At 37.6% G+C, this 19,240-nt stretch overlaps 1 protein-coding gene across 1 annotated transcript in view; it reads left to right on the forward strand.

The window, feature by feature from the left end:
- The window catches only part of CRPPA (CDP-L-ribitol pyrophosphorylase A), a 106,030-nt gene extending 90,572 nt beyond the window's left edge, over positions 1 to 15,458 (forward strand). Inside the window, exon 10 of the mRNA XM_068209829.1 lies at positions 14,052 to 15,458. Within this exon, the coding sequence (XP_068065930.1) occupies positions 14,052 to 14,156 (105 nt within the window). The 3' untranslated portion in view covers positions 14,157 to 15,458. The remainder of the gene's footprint in view (positions 1 to 14,051) is intronic.
- Positions 15,459 to 19,240: the final 3,782 nt, after the last annotated feature.

Raw genomic sequence — 19,240 nt, forward strand, 5'->3', positions numbered from 1 at the left:
TAAGGCTTAAACAGAACTACATTCCTTTCCTTTTTTACCAAACAAATCTATGACATAATAACTTTGCAGGCTCTCATAACTGAGCTCACATCGTCAGTGCTGGGATTCATATCTGTGCCATCCAGTGTTCCCACTTGACTAACTGACCTTTTCATGAGTATTATTTCCATGGTAACTGTGGATACCAAGACCAGAACTCCACACAATTAAGCCACTACATTTCCCTTGAACATAAATGTTATTGTTATACAGTTTCTATTAAAAGAATGTATTGACTTTTAAAAATCAGTTTCAAATTCCTCAGCAGGATCCAGCATCTGTAATGGTTAGATGCTAACAACTTTTTTGCTATGAGAGTGGAGGCTACTTAGTGTTCTGTTTGCTTTCATTTTTGACTGTTATATTCAGAGAATAATCCAACAATTTTGTTAAACCCTCTAAATTAGTCTTCAGTTTGTTTTAAATATTGTTGAAAATTAGCATATTTTAAAATAATTTAGACATTTTATAAGTTAATTATACAAGTCTCATGATTATCATGATTCTTGTATCACTTCTAAATACTGACAACAGTAATTTAGATGAATATTCAATTTTTATAGGGAAAGGTGAAAATCAAAACCATTTCACCTGCAGGCAGTCTACAAGAGAGTCTACAATATCACCTCTTCTACCTTACTATTTTGGAAAAATGGGAATCCATTTTCCTATGAAAAATAATAATGCCATTCATCACTATGAAAATTACATTGGTCACTTGTTCAGCCCATGGATTTCAATTAGCTTTGGATGACCCACATTTTAAAGTGAAGACTGAGTGATGTGATAAACTCTTACATATCATGTTTAATCATGCCCTTGGAAACTTCTGTAGATAGTTTCTTAAATGCCTAGTACAGAAGGTACTAGGGAGAGCCAAACTTACTTGTGCAGCCAGTCACAGACATACTTTAAGTTGCAAGCAGGCACAAGATGGTTTTAGGATTTTTGAAAGGAAACTTTGGTAACATTTTAATTGAAAGTGTTAAAGGCTATAGTCTCTTAGTCTCTTCTGTTATGCAACTCAAGATACAACATACCTGAAGAATAGGCTTAACACTGAATGCTTATCTCATAAAAACAGATGTGTTCATAGCTAATAAATATTTAATGTGCCTTATTTTTAATAAAATATCTTAATTATAGGGTAAAATTAATCCATCTGCTAAAACAGCACTCATTCCTTTTTTATTATTTTTTATTCTATTTCTTTCTGTATCTTTTTAAAGCTTTAAAATAGCCTTTCTTCTAAATGCACTTTTTTTAAATTATTTTACAAGTTTTATCACTTGGATATATTTTCATTTTGAGTGCTTTTGTTTGTATATAGACAGGCTATTGTGTTACGTGATCTGGGCTGATACTTGTTGGCAGAAAGAGAGAAAAGTCTGTCTTGGCAAACTCTGATTTTTAAGCAAAAGAACATCTGTGAGCTCTATCTTTGTGATGTAGCTGGACCCTCATAGCCTAAGAGAAAACTGGAATCTAAAAGCAAGCACATCTGTCCCCTTACAACTATAGGGATTATACATTTTGAGTTGAAGGATAAGGATTTACTGGTGAACCCTGAGGAATGCTTCTAACTGCTTTATCTGTTTGCCATGGTTTTGCTGCTGTGCTCTTTTCTGCCTTCCCATCACTGGGCTTCACTCAAGGGGTTTTTTTGGAAACTGGCTATTTACCCTTCAGCTATGCCATGGTTTAATCAGTAGCTTGTGGCAGGAGAGATTCCTCCATTTGATTTAATGGTGGAGGGATGATCAAGTGGGAGTGAGACTCAGAACAGCCATCCCAGCCAGCATTAAGGTTGGAGAAGACCTCCAAGATCATTTAGTCCAACCTTTGATAGAATACCAGAGTGCCCACTAAATCATATTGCTAAGTGCCACGTCTACTAATTTTTTGAATACTTCCAAGGATGGTGACTCTACCTAACTTCCCTGGATGGCCTGTTGCAATACTCAACTATTGTTAAAAAAAATCTTCTTAATTTCCAACCTGAACATCCCTGATGCAACTCGAGGCCATTTCCTCTTTGTCCTGTTACTGGTTGCCTGGGAGAAGAGTTTGACCCCACTTGGCTACATCCTCCTCTTAGGGAGTTGTAGAGATCAAAGGGCTTTACTTCCATCCACACTTCCATGGGAAGAGACAGTGTTGGGTGTTTGCCATTCCTTTTGGCTACTCAGTGAAAACAGAGCACTTCACCACAGTGGTTTCCTAGTGTGTTTTTATACTTTTCTGCCCCATTTATTAGATTAGGTGCAGACTGTTCACTGCTGCTTTCTGAATCTTTGCTCACACTAGATTTTAAGACTCATCCTTCCTCTAGGATTAATTATTCAAAATTCATAGGCTCCCACCATTGCTTAGCTGAAAACTTTATGAAGGACAGACACTCTATTTGCACTGACTTTAGACTATGGACTAAAGATGACAAAGAAATAAAGAATAGAGAAACTGAGAGTTTGGATCAGCATTTTCAGAAGTTGTTATTATTAGTTCCTTGTGCCTTCTGAGTAGGGATTCATTCAGTTCATGTCCTAGAGTGCTGGTCAAATGAACTGTCCAGCCTTAAGTGAGTAGGTAAACATTGTATAAGCAAAATACCTGAAGGAAAACAATAGAGTGCAAATGCACTTTCTCCATCCACAGCAGTTTTGAGCATATTTAAGCATACCTGTGCTTAGAGGTACTTTGCTCATGGAATTATTCATGCTTGCAAGAAATTTAAGTTCCTTTTCTCCTTATTACATTCCCTGTGTGAAGACTGCTTTGTAGCTGGAACAAGTTTGTGTTTTGTGCAAAAGAATGTTGAGAACAATCAGAATTACTGCAAAATTGATGTGCTAAAACCTAATATTGGTGTGAGAGACAAAGAGAATAAATCTTATTACTAAATTCTGTTGTAACTTGTTTTACCCCAGCTGATTCCTCTCCTCTTACTCTCCAAGGAGAGATGTCACCTTATGTCCTTGTAACATTTTGTCTCATTTCTGGATGCTTTTTCATTAGTCTGTCTTGTTTTTTTTTCATTGTTGCTGGATTTTTTTTTCATTTAGTTTGTGTTCTTTTGTTAAATATAAACTAGCTTGGCTTTACATGAAAGTGTTGAATTGCAAGGAATTTATATTTTTGCATTCCAGCAGGGTGTAGAGCCTCGGTTGTAGATAGGAAATGACAGATGGACATAAGCTACACCTTAACATCGCAGACATGTGGTCAGAGAAGTAGAATCTGAGTGATCAGATGAAAGCTGTAGAATGGACATTCAGGTGTGATTTAAAGATGTTTTTATATTTCATTATGTAACTTATACACAAAGTTTTTATGCTTTATTCTGCAATCAGTCCCTCCTCACAGAATGATGAGATGAGAGCCACTTGAGAGCCACTTTGTATGTAACAAGCTAGATTCAATTCAGAGTATCAACTGAGGGAAATCTGTGATATCAAACGATTAACAATGACCTTCTGAACAGCCACCCCCTCTCACTGTGTCTTGCTGCCCAAAACACTGACATTTGAGTCACTTTAAAGCTGCTTTTGAAATGTTGAGAGAACAGTTTAAAACCAATTGCATATTAGATCTCCTTCAGGAAAATACAGAGTTTAAAGTTGAAATTCAGTCTCTGCAACTGCAAAGTAACCAGGCTTGTAATACTGTCATTACTTTGGTTTGTATTTCTGTAACCAAGATTGGAATGTGGCGTTTACCCCACTGATCTGATTTAATTGTCCTAAAAGTTTGCAAGCCACAAGGCTGGATGTGAACAATAGCCCAGCACATGTCTACGCATACTTTGTCCCTCAGTATCTCTTGGGTTTTGTTTACTTCTTTCCCCAAAGGATAATTTTTGTTGTGTTGCTGTTGTTTTTTAGAAGGCCATATGGTTTTTCCTCTGAGCCATCACCAATAAAATATCTGTAATCAAACGGAACATTTCCAATCGATTAGTTACTGCAGCTGTGTTCTTGTATTTCAGATTATACACAGTATGTAGGAGTTCTATAATGAAGATTTTAATGACTGAATGGACACATGCCTCTTCTTATTTTGGAGATCTGGATGTCTATTATGCTTAATATTACATATAAAGTTAGCACTTATAGAAGGGAAGAAAAATGTGCTTTAGACTGGAAGAAAGGAAAAAAAACGCTCACATTTCCTCTGTACTGATTTTTAGCATCCCTCAGGAGATTCAAATGCATCACTCATTCTTTCCAAAAACCTTACAATTTTGTTAGTCACTAATTAAAAGTTGTCAAGTCTTTTTATATAACATTGATAGTCACAATCACAAATTGTATGTCACAAAGTGTATGAAATTGTTGCAGCACATTTTTATGCAAAGTTCTGTAACCTGTGATAGTGAAAGCATTTAATGTCTTGTACAACATTATCAATTTAGATGTTTGTGAACTGCTGTGTTCATTTTTTTCTTGAAAAGTGACGCAACCAATCTATGTTGTCAATGCAATATGGTATAGAAAGGAAAATACTCTAATATTGAAATATACTGTGTTTAATATACCCTAAATATCTACTTTTTGCTTGTGCTGTAAGTTTATTGAAGAAGTGCTGTATTGTTTCCTCTGTTCCCATTAGGTAGGTTTTGAAAATTTTTTGTAATTTATTTTTTTCTTTTGTAATACAGTTACACTGATAACCCCAGATCTCACTGGGTAGAAATGTCCTCTGTGCTTCTTTGAAGATTTTTTAAAATTATTGATTTCACCTGCAGTATATGACACAGTTTACCTGTCAGACAGAGCCTTGGACATTGATATAATCTCACCTGATCTTTAGCAGTGGTTTATTTTTTATATTTTCAGGGTTGAGATAGTTGTGTATTTAAACTTTTAACTCTGTGTTTTTTCCTTTTCCCCCTTCTGACTTGCTCCCCTATCACTTCTCTCTGTCTTCTCTGCATACTCATTTTTGCCTTCCTTCTCATTGCCAGCTAGGGCTAAAACAACAGTCATCAAGTGAAACAGGGCTTGAAAGTGCTGCATTTCTCTGTAATAGGAGAAAACCAGCTAAACTGTGCTGAACTGCTTTTGCTCTGCTACTAGCCCCATATGTCAAATGCAGTCATATGGATCCGTAGCTGCTCCGTCTTTGCTTGGTGCCTGGAGAAGTGGTCTGTAAATGATTTGTGTGATCAGGGTGTTATGTTTTGCAGAAGGCCAGCACCTGTTAACTCATTTTTTCTGCGGTGGGTCTACTCTGTATTCCTGGCTAGCTGCAAAACTTCATGCTGCAGCCCATGGAAGTATTGATAGACTCTCACAGTGGAAGAGATAGCAACAAAGCCACCACACAAACACTCTGAGGGGAATGCTGTTAAAACTTCTCCACAAGGGCAAGTGCAGGAGCAGGCACTCATCTCTTCTCTCTGGTGACTGGTGACAGGACTCAAGGAAATGGCATGAAGTTGTGTCAGGTTTAGGTTGCATATCAGGAAAAGGTTCTTCACCCAGAGGATGGTTGGGAACTTGGAACAGGCTTCTCAGGGAAGTAGTCACAGCACCAAGCAGCCTGGCAGAGTTCAAAAAGTGTTTGGAAAATTTTCTCAGGCCCATGGAGTGATTTTTGGGGCTGTCATGTGCAGGCCCAGGAGTTGGGACTTCAATGATCCTTTCAGCTGAGGATATTCTGTGATTCTATATGTTGCTGCTGTATGGAAGGCTTAAATCCCACTTCCACTTGAATTTGTTAGTGCTATCACATTGATCCACAGCTTTCTGAAAACAGAGGAATGACTTGCTACAGCTTCAGTCGATTTCAGACAAATCTTATGTTTTCAACCGATTGCAGAGTGCAGGTTTGTCAGAGCAGAAAGCAAAGTTCCTGTGCCTATGGAGCATCTCAGCTTTCCTGTACTGATGACAAGAGTAATTTTTTCCTTCTGCTTAAAAACCCTGATGGTGTTTTTTGCAAGTTACCAGAGTGGCACCTCACAGAGCCTGTAGGTAGCACAGTAACCTATATCACCATGAATACATTTCATACTATAGAATTATTTGGTAACATACTGTATTAAGAGACCACCTCTAAGAAACCTCAAACACATGATATAGCTTTGCAGGTGACCACATCTGTTAAATAGCCTATTTCTGCCAGTACTTTTGTACCAGTTCCATACAGGGGGCACAACTGCTGCTAGCTCAAGCATTAGGTAGCTTTTGGAGCAACATAGAGGGCAAGATGATTCACAGGCATTGTGCCATCACTGCTGGCACACTCACTCTTGTAAAGAGCTTCAATCAGATAGTGGTTAAGTGCTGAATGAAAACTCTTGCCCAAGATGCAGTGGTTGAATGTACTGAAAGTGTTCTTCATAACAAGCTCTTCACAGAATTTTTTTGGTCCAGGAATTTTTATTGATCATTCAGCATGATCACGCAAACAGTGTTATTTACAGGGGGGAAAAAAGATTTGGACAATTGAAGGAGGGAACTGAACCCTGGTCACCTACATGCTGTAGAACATGTAGATAATGGAGCTGTTTTAAAACTGCTGATCTAGGGTGAATCTGTCTATTCTTATCATACTAGAGAAAGGAATCCTATTTGAGTTTTTTTTTTTTTGTTTGTTTGTTCATTTGTTTGTGTTGTTTTGTTGGACTTCTTTTTAACAAAAGACTAATGTTTACCTTCAGGTTTAAATCTATGAATCTTACATGAAAACATAAAAGCAAAAGCACTAGAGACTTAATCCTCACAGACTCCAGAAGATTTTAAATATTTGTTTGTTCTCAGTAGATTCACACAGTCATTTTAAATGTTGATGGCTCTCCATTTTCTTTGTATCAACTATAAGAAGCATGGCTGATCAAAAGTATGAAAGAGAGTTGCAGTACAGTTTCATGTATTTATGCACAATTCACCCAGATTTGGCTTGATTATCATGAATGTATGCCCATTTAACTGCAGGGAATTAACTCAGATCTATCAGAGTTCACTAATTAAGTGGTCTGCTAAACTACAAAAGCAGAGTGACAGCTTGGTTCTTCCAGTGCCACTCACTTTTTTTCAATCCTCGTTGCATCCTCAGTATCTAGATTTCAAGATTATTTATATTTTGAGGATTATCCACTAATGAAAAATTGATTGCATTTTCTTAGTTCAGAAAGGAAGGCTGTGTGTACAGAAGTTCAATTATGAACCTGCTCCAGTAATTTTGAACCCAGCTACCTAGCTGAACTCAAGTGCTACCTTAATTAGTTATGTATTACTTGAAAGAAAACCTAAAAATATTCAGAGAAATACTTTCCTTATCTTTTAGAATGATCTGCATAGCTATCTTCTTATTGAGATAAATTGTTGCATTGATATCATATATGAGATGACACTTATCAATAGATCCTTTGGCACATGGATTAAAAATGTGATGTGGAAGCATTTTAAGAAGAAAGGAGACCTCAGATTAATTTGTACTATTACAGAAATGGAGGTTGCTTTAATGTGTAGATGCATGCCAGTACATATCTTGAGGGGGAAAAAATGCTTCTTTGTGAATCCACTGATGAATTCCTCATTAAACAACAAACCATGTTAGATCATTGATTTCTGGTAGTGGAAGAACCTCAGTCCCTCTTCAGAACAACTGTTTCAATTGAAAGTATTAATTGAAGAAGAAAATTTCACGTGTTGAGATTTTGGAGGCTAGATTCTCCACTCAGTTTCTCTGACAGCAAATACAACACTCAGTATGTGATGTCAGGTGAGTTTTGGAGAAGTCTGGTATAGCCTTAGTATAAATTGCAGCATTCTTTGGAGTTTTAAATTAGCATCAGCTCCTCTTGTACTGCCAAAATAGTCCTTTGCAAGATGCTTCCCAGAAGAGAGACTGTTTCAGCACTTTTCTCTTCTGCCTGGTGTCTCCTGGTGCACCTGGTGTACACCCATATCCACACTGTGAAAAGGAGCAGTAGACACTAGTTCCTTCTGTTGGCCAGACTTCAGGCTTCTCCAGCCTTTTTCCCTAAGGTGGCAAGAATGTGCAGTACAGCACAGTGACTGTCTTGTAGAGTGGTTCATCCCTCTCTCCTCTGTTTTAGTGGGAAAGGTGTCTACAGAGTAGTTAGTTTTTATTTAATGACTGTGCTTATGTGGTAGCAACATGGAATCTGTGCCTCGGTCTGGGGGACACTATTTGATTGTGGTTCTATGTATTCTTGATGCATCTGGTAGGGACAGAAAGGCTCAAGTGACACTTCCCAGTGGTACACAGGCTGTATCCATACTGTAAAACAGGCCAGGGATGGTTCTCTTGTCCTAGGGCTAAAAGGCACAGCATGCCTCATCTCCATATGGCTACATTCTCGATTTCCAAAAGAGGGTGGCCTCATTCAGCCTGTCCCTTGGGAGCATTCCTTGGCCTGTGCTGTCCCCTGAACCGTGCCCAGCCATTGTCTGGAAACATGTTAGCTGTCAGAAGCCAAAACTGTGCCAGGGAGCAGGCTTACAATGGAACAGCAAGGGCAGGAGCATGCCGGCATGCCAACACATGCTCCGGCCCTCTTTTTGTTCCCGGTGCAAACATAACCATGTTAATACTGACATTGCCTAAGTTTAGCAGTGTCTTTAAATCCTGTTTTCAGGCTTTCTGTCATCCATATAATCAGGACTATACAAGTCTATTAATTTTAAAAAACTTTATTTAATGGAATGTCAAATAATATTAGAGCAAGACAGTGCAAATAATGAAACACAGCAGTTTTATTCTTTTGGCAGTAAAAGACAGAGGTAATACCTGCAGAGGCTTTCTCTTTTTGAGCTGAAAAGGGTCGATGTGTTTTTCAAACTATTCTTAAACTGAACTAGTATATATGTAAATTGAAATGCATATATGTGAAGTTTCATTTGGAGAAAAAAGTAAATCCTAAACAGATTGAAGCAAGGAAATGAATTGTAAGGGAAATGTCAGTAAGTATTCAGATATCCTCACAGTTTCTTAAATAAATGCACATTTGTAAAATATCAGATTACATATTCCAAACACAACTTTAACTCTGTCCCTGTAGCCATTCCCAGTCTTAGTCTGCAGACCAGAGAACCCCTACAGTCAGAAACTCTACATCAAATAAATTCTGAGTATGACTTACAGCCATCACACAATATGGTTACATTGGAATATTTTTACTATTTAATAACAGACAAAGTAGATATTTTATTTTGGAATCAAAGAGCTGTTATATGGATTTATGGTTTATAACATTGGCAGTGTTTCTGAATACTTTATTTTCCAAAGGACATAAATATAAAGTGGTAAAAGCTTTGGTTTTAGCTTATAAATGTAGTTAATAATCTGTTCAAACAATAAAAATTTCTATTTATTAATGGCCAAGAAATGTTTGGGGGAGGTTGTTTTTTCTTTTTACAGGAGAATCATTTAAATCAATTGGATGAAATGAATAGACAGTGAATAACACAATGGTTGGGGGGGAGTTCATGGCACACCAGTTGATCATGTGGAACTTCAGTTATTGATCCATTAAAGTCATTACTGCCTCCAAGTCTTCTTCAGAGGTCACAGTCTTTTTTAAGGATTTCGTTAATGAGGGAAAGAACTATTCCTGTTTTCTCAGTCCAGTGTGTGCAGGGCTGTGCACTCAGTGCCTGGCGTGCCGGAGGATGTTCTGTGCCTGGGCTTTGCAGTGCTGAGCAGTGGGTGGGCAGGAATGTGCAAGAGCTCTTGTGGCTGCAGGAGGATTTGTATTGATCCTCCTGATCTGACATCCTGGGTTTTATCGTGGTTACAATACAGGCAAACACGTCAGGCAATTAAACATGTGAAGACGTGGTTCTGCTTGATTATTTGACTTCCTGCAACTAATAATGAGATTTTTGAAAGATTTAGTGCTATGCCATTGAATATAAAAGACATTTGGAGGCCTGTATGTGCAATGGAGTTAGGTGTGGTAAATTGAGTTTGTCCTGGCATCCTTATTGAAGCTTCCCTGTAGGCACTATCAGCTGTAATCAGCACTGTTGCCAGAAATAACATTGCAGTGTCAAAACCATGGGTGTTTTAAGGGTATAGTCAGGGGACTTGAAGTGTTCACATGTTTGTTTAACTTTAAATTAAAAAATAAAGACCCACAGGAGTTTTTTCCTTTCCTGGGTTGTTGTTGAATCCTGTAATTTTATTTCTTTTTAATATTCTTTAGAAAAACTTCTGGTGGTCAAATTACAATGAAAATAACTGCTTACAGGCAGAGTAATGACCTAAAATAAAATAAAGTCCTAGCAGGATTTCGAAGAGAAAGAGAGAAAGACCTGAGATATAGTTTAGCTGTTTCATCAGTCATTGTTATGCCTACACGTTGAACAATGTATTACCTTTCTGTTGCTACTTTTTTTTTTTTTTTTTTGGGGGGGGGGGCGGGGGGTTGGAGGGGTGGTTGTGATAATGACTAGAAATGATCAACAAAATTTTTAAATTATGCCCAGGTAGTGACCATCAGATGCTATGATAATGATCCCTATCATAAGAGTGAGTCTTGAATCTCAGAAAGATAGAGGATAGACAAATTGAAATTCCTGGAGGAGTCCAGTTCTTCATGTTATTTAGTACCTCCTTCCACTGAGACTGTGATTGTGAGAGTAAAGCAAGTTAAAGTCAGCACATACTTGACATCTGTGGCACTGACTTCTCCTGCACTCAGAGGCTGGCTCCTGGGCCTAGGTGCTGGACACTCTTCAGTGAATGGGTGACCCTGAGATCAGAATGGGATAATGTTACTGGGAAGGACCATTAGTACAAATCTAAAATTAATAACCCCTATGATAAATACTTTAAAGGATTGCCTTATTGCAATCCTCAGAATGTACTTAATGAGGTAGTTAAACCATCAACTGGAACTGTATTTAGAATAAGAATCTGTTTTCTATTACATTTGTTATCCTAAATGAGATTTTATATATTCCCTTAAAGAAAAACAGGGTGGTTATTTTCAAAAAACAGGCTTACAGTGACCAATCCTACACAGGGGCCAACAGGTTTCCTGAAGAGTTATAATGATAGTATTAACAATCAGATTATTAGAAGTGAAGTAACTGTAAAGCTTGTAGTTCTAATTTGTGCTGCTTACTCACTATGTTTCTGTTTTTGAACCAATTTCAATTTAGCAGTCAGTTTCAGTGGTTTTTAGACCACTTCTGCATGCAGGTTTCTGTATACATTACGCTGCCACATTGCCTGCCTTCCAAATATTACTCATAATTCTTTGTATGTCTTTCCTTCAGAACATGGAACTTAGCACTAAAGCCTTAGATTTAGCTTTAGAAAAGGCTTTTTGCAGTCTAAAGGAATCTTATGGTGTCACTTTAAATCTCTCCTGTGAAAGTTAAATTTCTTTCTCTTGCTTCCTTTTATGTTCAGAAACTTGAATAATTTATTACTGCAAAGGAATGTGTATTGAATCCAGTAACCAACAGAGGATGTGGAAAGATTTATTGGGAGAAACATTAAGAGCATTCTCGGCCAGGTGTATTTTATTTCTTTTTGTGAAATCGGAAAAAAAATACTATACACCTCCAGCCAACTTCAGATATGGCTGGAAGCCCATTTGGAAGACAGTGTCTGTAACTGTGAAGTGCTTTTTGAGATAAACTAAACAAAAAGTGATGAAGGGCACAAGGAGATTTGGCATTGCTGAACAGCAAGAACTGCGTTGCTCGATTTTGAAAGCAACTGCAGTGTTAGCCATCTGAGTGGGTGTGGGCATGACTTCCGCTCTCCTTGTGCTTTATCCAGCAGTTTATGCCCATGGGAAATGAGGGAGTGAATGCCCTGCTGAACCAGAGCAGTGAATTCCGAGTTTGCCTTTGCACCCTTGTTCCCTGACAAAAGGTTCTGAAGGAGCAGGACCTCAGTAGACTTCCTCACTTCTTGTTTAACTGAAAAGGGGTCACTCAAGCAAGGCACACGTCATGAGCATTTTTATTGTACCACAGTTTTTTAGAACCCTAATAAATAATTTTATTGCATATTGGAATATATAACATGAATTTGTAAGGAGTGTAATCTTTTGAGAGGTTACAAATTGTAATTTACTAATTTGATGATATTTAGGACAAAATTCTAGGCAAATACAAATATAATTTTTTCAGAAATTATAAAAAAATCAGTTATAAAGTAGCTATTTCTAATTCAATCCAGTTACCTCTCTGGTATGTTTAATTTCATTTACATAAGTAAAAAAGCTAATAAGAGCATTGTCATAGAATCATAGAATAGTTTGGTTTGGAAGGGTCCTTTAAAGGTTAGTTGCCTACTCAAACCCCCCTGCAGTAAGCAGGGGCATCTTCAACTAGATCAGGTGGCTCAGAGCCCTGACCAACTTCACCTTGAATATCTTGAGGGATGGAACATCCACCACCTCTCTAAGAAAACTGTTCTATTGTTTTACCTGCACATAATAAAAACTTTCTTCTGTATATCTAGTCTGAACTGACTCTATTTTAGTTTAAACCATGCCCCTTGTCCTGTCACTATAGACCCTACTAAAAGGTCTCACCCCATCTTTCTTGGAGGCCCTCTTTAAGTGCTGAAAGGCTGCAATAAGGTCACCCCAGGGCCTTCCCTTCTCCAAGCAGAACAAGCCCAACCCTTTTAGCCCTTCATAGGAGAGGTGCTCCAACCCTCTCATCATTTTTTGTGGCTCTCCTCTGGACTTGTTTTCACATTGTTCCAGAATGTTCCAGGGACACCTTTTCCCTTTCAGTTTTTCCTTCAACTGCAACTTCTCCATCTCCAGTTCCCCTCTGTGCTAGCTGAATAGGCAGGTCCCTTCAGCATTTGCCTTATATATTAAAAAGCAAGTTTTGATATTGTCATTTTTTTTATAAGTTGTGGAAACAGTTTCTTCTTTTTTCATTAGTCCAGATCTCTTAAATGTTCTCTACAAATTCTTCCTTCGTGCAGCATCTTAGAAAGAGAGGTGAAAAGATGTGGAATCAAACTGCTTCCTCCTCCTACCCCAGGCAGGAAGCTCTATCTGTATCACATTTTACATGGATGTGAGTCTTATGTTATAGGACCCTCATGATGAATTTCCTTGATCTGTCCAATAATCTCTTCCATTGTATACTAGTCCTTACCTTTTGCTTCCATCATGGAAAAAATGGATGGATAAAATCTATTTTTTTATCCATCACAGCTATGAAGAACAGTTCTTAATTTCTCTTTGTAGATTCCCCCTACCCTAGAGTTTTGTAGACCTTTCTTTTTTTCTTGCTTCACAGAAATTGTTCTCTCCTATTTCTTGCTTCAGGGATGTCTCCATGCCTGACTACATCTATTGCTATTTTCCCAGTGCACAAATGGAAATCTTACTGGTAGCAAGAGGCCAACATTTTGCAGTCCATAAAATTAAGAAAACTTGGTAATTAGACAAAAGAATATTTCAAATGTGAGCTGGAGTGCTCAATTAGCAACATAGAATCAATGTCTCATTTTATTGCCATTTCCTTTGTTGGTTTCTATACTTGCCTATCAAAACCAGACTACTTTTTGAAGTTATTTGATATAAAAATCAGCCTAAGTCATTGAAATCCCAGTGCTTAAATGCCTTTGTGAATTCAAGTAGTTGGTAGACTACAGATGGGACTCATTAGGTGCTTAAAGTTGCAGGTCTTTAACTATGCCAGTCAATTAAATCCTGTATTTTGTTCCATGCTTTCAACCCCAAAATTTTTACTGCCTTTTAGATTTTAAAATTCCACTAGGAAGCCAGTGACAGAATCAAGTTTTTTGGTGGTCTCTGATTAGATGGAATTCTAGCAGTTTTGCATCAAGGAGACTGGAGAAAATGGTTACTATAATGAAATTGTGCTTCCTTAAAATAAAAGTTTTAGAAATTCTTCTAATAAAGAGCTTTGTTTCTTCAGTAATCATATGGTAATTTGGCATAATTGAAAATTGATTTTAAATATTTACTTTTTCCACTTTTGTACATTGTTTTCCCTAGTCCCTCATTTTTCCTTTTCTTTTTGTTCCAGGACCCTTTGCTGCTTCAGGAGACAGTACATTCTGCTTCTGCTCTTATCATGGCATTGATAAAGGACAGAAACCCAGAGCTTATTGGCCAGCTGTTGGTAGCATAAGACCATGAATCATGTGTAGCTTTTGGAAATGTTAGTTTTCATCATCTGTTCATCAAAGATCTTAAGTAATTTTATTCTTTGTTGAAAACTCTTAGATTTATGCCATTTATTATTAAGATCATTTAATAGCATATTTTTGATATTTAAAATACAAGTCTAATATTATGTATAAAGTGTAAAAGGAAATACAAATAATTCTGAGATACACTGGGTATATACTGTGAGGTATGATACTGAAATGTTTTTCAAGTTACTGATCATTTTAAAGGTGCACAGAGGACACCAAAATATTCATGTAGAATTGTCTTTAACTATGTATGTGTGTTGTACTCTAGGACTGCATGACTTAAGTTTTATTTCAGATAAATTAATCCTAAAGCACAGCTCATCTACTTTATGTGAAATTATTTAAAAATTACTGCTGTAATACCTATTAGTGAATGTAGAGTTCCTTACAGAGTGTACTTTTCCTGACATAAAGAGAAATGCATATTGCAGGAAGTGTTGGAAAAGTCAGGTACCTGTTCTATGTGGAATGAAGAGATCATTCAAAATCAAAGAAAAGATACACATGGGTACAATGAGGTGCTAACCCCCAGTTCTCCAGATGCAGTATGCTCTGGCTGTAGCCTCCTTGGTGCTACACTTCTTCCCGTGCCCATGTGCCATCTTTCAGAGCTCCTGTAGCTCCACTGAAATAGGAAGAGTCTGTTAATTTATGTATAAGAATACAATTCTCATCTCTTGCTGGTTAGCAGATGTATGTAGTTAATAGCAGCAAGGAGAGCAAGCATTATGAACTCAAAGATAGGCTGCACTGATAGTCAAGTGTGGACCATTTGGGACAGGAAGATGAGATGGTGAATGATTGTTATGTGGAGTGTCTCCAGGTATCACAACCACTAAGAGCAATACAAGCAGTGTCCCTGAAGACATATGTCTTTCCCTATGCATCAGACCCAGGAATTTTATCTCTCCTGCAATTTGTGAAGGGGCTAGGTTAGTGTCTAACATACTTGATATGGCTGGAATAAGTTCTTGGAAAACTATCCCCACCAGAAGTTTCCAGTGAATCCCTAATTCATTTTGTCACTGTCAGTTCAGCAGTTTCCCTTTAAAAACAGCATTCCTCCCCTTACTTCCACCATGTTCCACTCCCTCTGGTGCTCAGTCAAAACTTAGGGTAACAAGCTCCCTGTTTGGTCCCTTTCCTCTTTCCCTTCACATGACTATTTATATCTCTGGTTTAAATCCCTTTTAGAAGCTGATCTTGGTCCCAAACTTCCTTCATTACAAAATAAAGAGTTATTAGCTGATGGTTCTATATCCAAAGCAGACATTTTCTTCCACACACAAGTCATAGATAACTAACAAAGTTCTAGCAAAGATAGCTAACAAAGTTCTTGTGCATCATATGTTTTCTTCTTTACTTCTTTCTTTTCTCTGCTTTGATTAATAATTTGTCTTTTTCTGACATTGTACAACATAAGCATTCATATTAGCTCTGTGTATGGCTTTACAATAGGCATATTTTAATCATACATATATTCATGTCTGTCCGTATGCAAAGCACACAAATAAATGAAGAACTAAAGAATTTATTACTGGCATTCATAATTTAACAGGACAGCTCTCACAAATAAGTTTTCTGAATGTGCTTTTACATTAATAAATTTGATGAAGGAATTTGTCCCACAGGCTTTTAAAAGACATGATGAAAGATGTCTCTTTGACTGTATTTTGTTATTCTTGTTTGCTTGAAGACTAAAATGCAATCTGTGATGTGTTTTCCCCAAATAATAAGAAGGTGAATTTAGAAAATCCTTGATGTTTTCTATCCACTCTAATTTATAAATTGTGATACTGCATTAGCATTGGTTTGTGTGTAACATCATTTGCTTAAACAGAGCTTTTATTTTTAGGGTTGTTTTACTTATCTCATTCTCCTAAGAGGATTTCAATCCAATTAAAAATGATACCGCAATGAAGTGCTGTAATTAAAAAAAAAAAAAATAGTTGTTTATAGATTTATTTTGAAAGGAGAACAGATAATACACAAGAAAAAGTAGGTTTTGGGTCATCCAATATACTTAGTACTAATCCTAAATGGAAGATAATAAGCTTTATTAATATACTGTTAATCATTGCATTATGGCTTTTTAATCTTTAGCAATCTTTTAAAATAATCTACAAACACTGAAAAGTCCATTTTGCTGGAAGCAAATTCACCAACAACAGAACTACTAAAACAGATCACAAAATTCTAAAACTGCAGTAAAAAAAAAAGAAACTAGACTGTGATTAATGCTATTGTGTATCCAAACCAAATTTAAATGTTTTTTTGGGTGATTGTTAGTACTTACAATGGGAATAAAGATATAAAATGAAATTAAGAAACTGGCTGATTGTTTTTTGTCTGTGCATAGCTTCTCACAAATAGCAGTATACATGAGAAACTTGGCAGCCTTTTGTACACACATGCTGTTTTGAATTTAGCTAGTGAATCAGTCACCACCCATATTGCTTTGAACATTTGGACAGAGATAACAGAAAGTAAATAGAAGTTCAGACTCTGCCAGCCTTGCTTACCTTACTCCTTAAGCACTCTAATTAGTATTCCTTGGGTAGTGTTCATCAGAAAAGAGAATATAAAATGTGGCCCAAGAAACGCTTTTCAAAAATGAAAAGTTTTTGCTTTACAAAAATGCAAAGTTGAGTGAATTAGATTTGTATACTGAAACTAACCCACTTCATGCAAAATCTGAAATCTGCATACTTTGTCTTCAATCAGTTAGGTAGAAGATTTTCTATTCAGTCTTTTTTCTTTAGCTTTTCACACAGTCTAGCTTGAAAAAAAAAAATAAGGCTTCATGGTCCTCTGAAGAAGAAAGAAATGAAAAGGGTAGAAGATGGTGGCATTATAATCAAAAAACCCCAACATCCCAAAATGATACCAAAAAGCAAGGAGAAGGAAAGTGAGATGTTACGTATTGTAATAAGTGGCATAATAGAGTCAACATTGGTTGAGCTCATCTTAATAATTAATGTAGGCTGCAGAACAAAAATCTTCTGAATGCCATGGAGCCTTTGGTGTATTCAAATTTGTATTTCCATGTGACACCAAAGTCTCATCATCTCCACAGTGCTGTTCTATGTGCCATCCAAAGAGAAGTTTCCAAAGACATAAAGTTTCCAATTAATGCTTGGAAATTTCTGAAGATACAGCAACTTTTCCTGTCTGTAGGTCATTCCATTTTTGTTTGGCTTTTATTTCTGAAGAAGAGCATATTAACTTAGAGATCTGCAAAAGTTTTTTTTATTTTCTATCTCCTCCCTCTTCATACATAACTTTGATCTTAAAAGTTCTAGTTCATCTTATCAACCATCCACCAATATGCAGACAATCCCTTCATTGCTGTTGAGGAAGGTTTAGGGGTTCAAGAATTAGTTTATGTTAACAGTGTTCCTGTAGGCCAGAGTTCGGAGCAAGATTATTCCTGCCCAACTCACTCCAATTTTGCACCTGATTTTGAATCATTTGTAAAGGCACACAGTTTGATTACTAATGCCCTGCTCTGGGTGCCTACAGTGAGATACCAAAGGCTAAGTGTGAAAATGGGTTCAAGTCTTTGTGCCCCAGTGCCTGCACTTTCAACTTCAGACTGGTAATTTTTTATGACATCTGTCTCCCTCAGCCCATTGCCCAGCCTAATTGTTTACCAGAATTCAGTTTCTCTTGTGCTTCTGGCAAGCACCAAGGGAAAGAAGCAGTCACTGACACTGCATTTTTTCCCAGTGTAGGTTGATTTTGACTGACAGGGCTGTAAAGCACTTGCTAAATATTCATTTTCCTTCATTATTTCTTCCAGGAATACTCAATTAGCTTAGAGATCTAGAAAACACAATTTCAGCACCTGTGCTGAGGAAACAATTTCCCAACTGTGAAAATACTTTTCATGATAGAATAAAGTCACTTATCTTGAATACACCAACCTGGGGAGCAAAGTGGCATTTCTTAATATATTTATTCCAAGGTTAGTTAAAGTATGCTTTCAATATTTAGATTGAAATGGATCTTGTCCTTCATCCTGCACCTATTCCTATCTCAGAAACTAAAATTATAATTCAGTTAAAATGCCACAACACTGAATTATAACACAATTACAAAGATAAATGAGAGAGCAAGAGACTTGGACAAGAAAAAAGTGATGTGAATTTAAATAGCATAGGAGGCAAGAGAGAATATACCAGAGCTCCACCAGACGGCAAAACCTGCAGGGGAGACCCCTTGAATGGCACAAGGGCTGCAGGCAGGAAGGACTTCCAGGGCCAGGAGCACTTCAGACGGCAGCTCAATAAGGCATTTCTCTCTTCAGCAGCCATTTTAGATACCCGTCTCTCTTGGGGAGTTGTTTGTTGTTACTTCTGCATCTCTTCCATTGCTCTGCCTCCTTCCTTTTGTTTTTGTGCCTCAGACTGGTCACTTCAAATTTAATTTCCTTTTCATTTCAGCCGTTCCTGTTTTCTCCCGTGCTCTTTTCCCATTCTTTCCCCTACTTCTGTTGTTTATTCTTTCTCTCCGTATTTGTCTCTCTTTTTCCATTCCTCCCAGCCCACCATCATCGAAAGGGACGATCCCCCCCTCCCTTCCCTTGCAAGCCAGGCCGTGGTCTGGCATCAGAAACCCTTCCTCGCTCCTGGATCGAGAACTGAGGCGTTTGGGCTTTGGCACCTCCGTGCTGCTCACAGCTGGGACTGAAAACAGATGTCATTTCCGCTGCCAGCTGCCGGCAGATGAGCAGCAGCTGCCCGAAGGGACAGACCTCCTGCATGGCAGCTGCTGGGCTGACACTGAGTGCCGCCTGTTAGCTGGAGTCCAGCTGTAAGCAGAACCATCCCACGGAGGGGGAATAATCCGCCCCAAGGCCAGACCCCCCTTCCCCTGCTTCAGTAGCCAAGCTGGGGTTTGTAAAGTCAGCACCTAGTCAAGGAGCCAGATTTGCGAATCTATCAGAATGGCAGCAGCAACAAAGAGTGAAAGAAAAAGAAAGCAAATCCAGGTATGGCTTAAAGTCCCGGTGACT

Source organism: Anomalospiza imberbis, chromosome 1 (genome assembly GCF_031753505.1).
Source record: "Anomalospiza imberbis isolate Cuckoo-Finch-1a 21T00152 chromosome 1, ASM3175350v1, whole genome shotgun sequence".
Lineage (NCBI taxonomy): Eukaryota > Metazoa > Chordata > Aves > Passeriformes > Viduidae > Anomalospiza > Anomalospiza imberbis.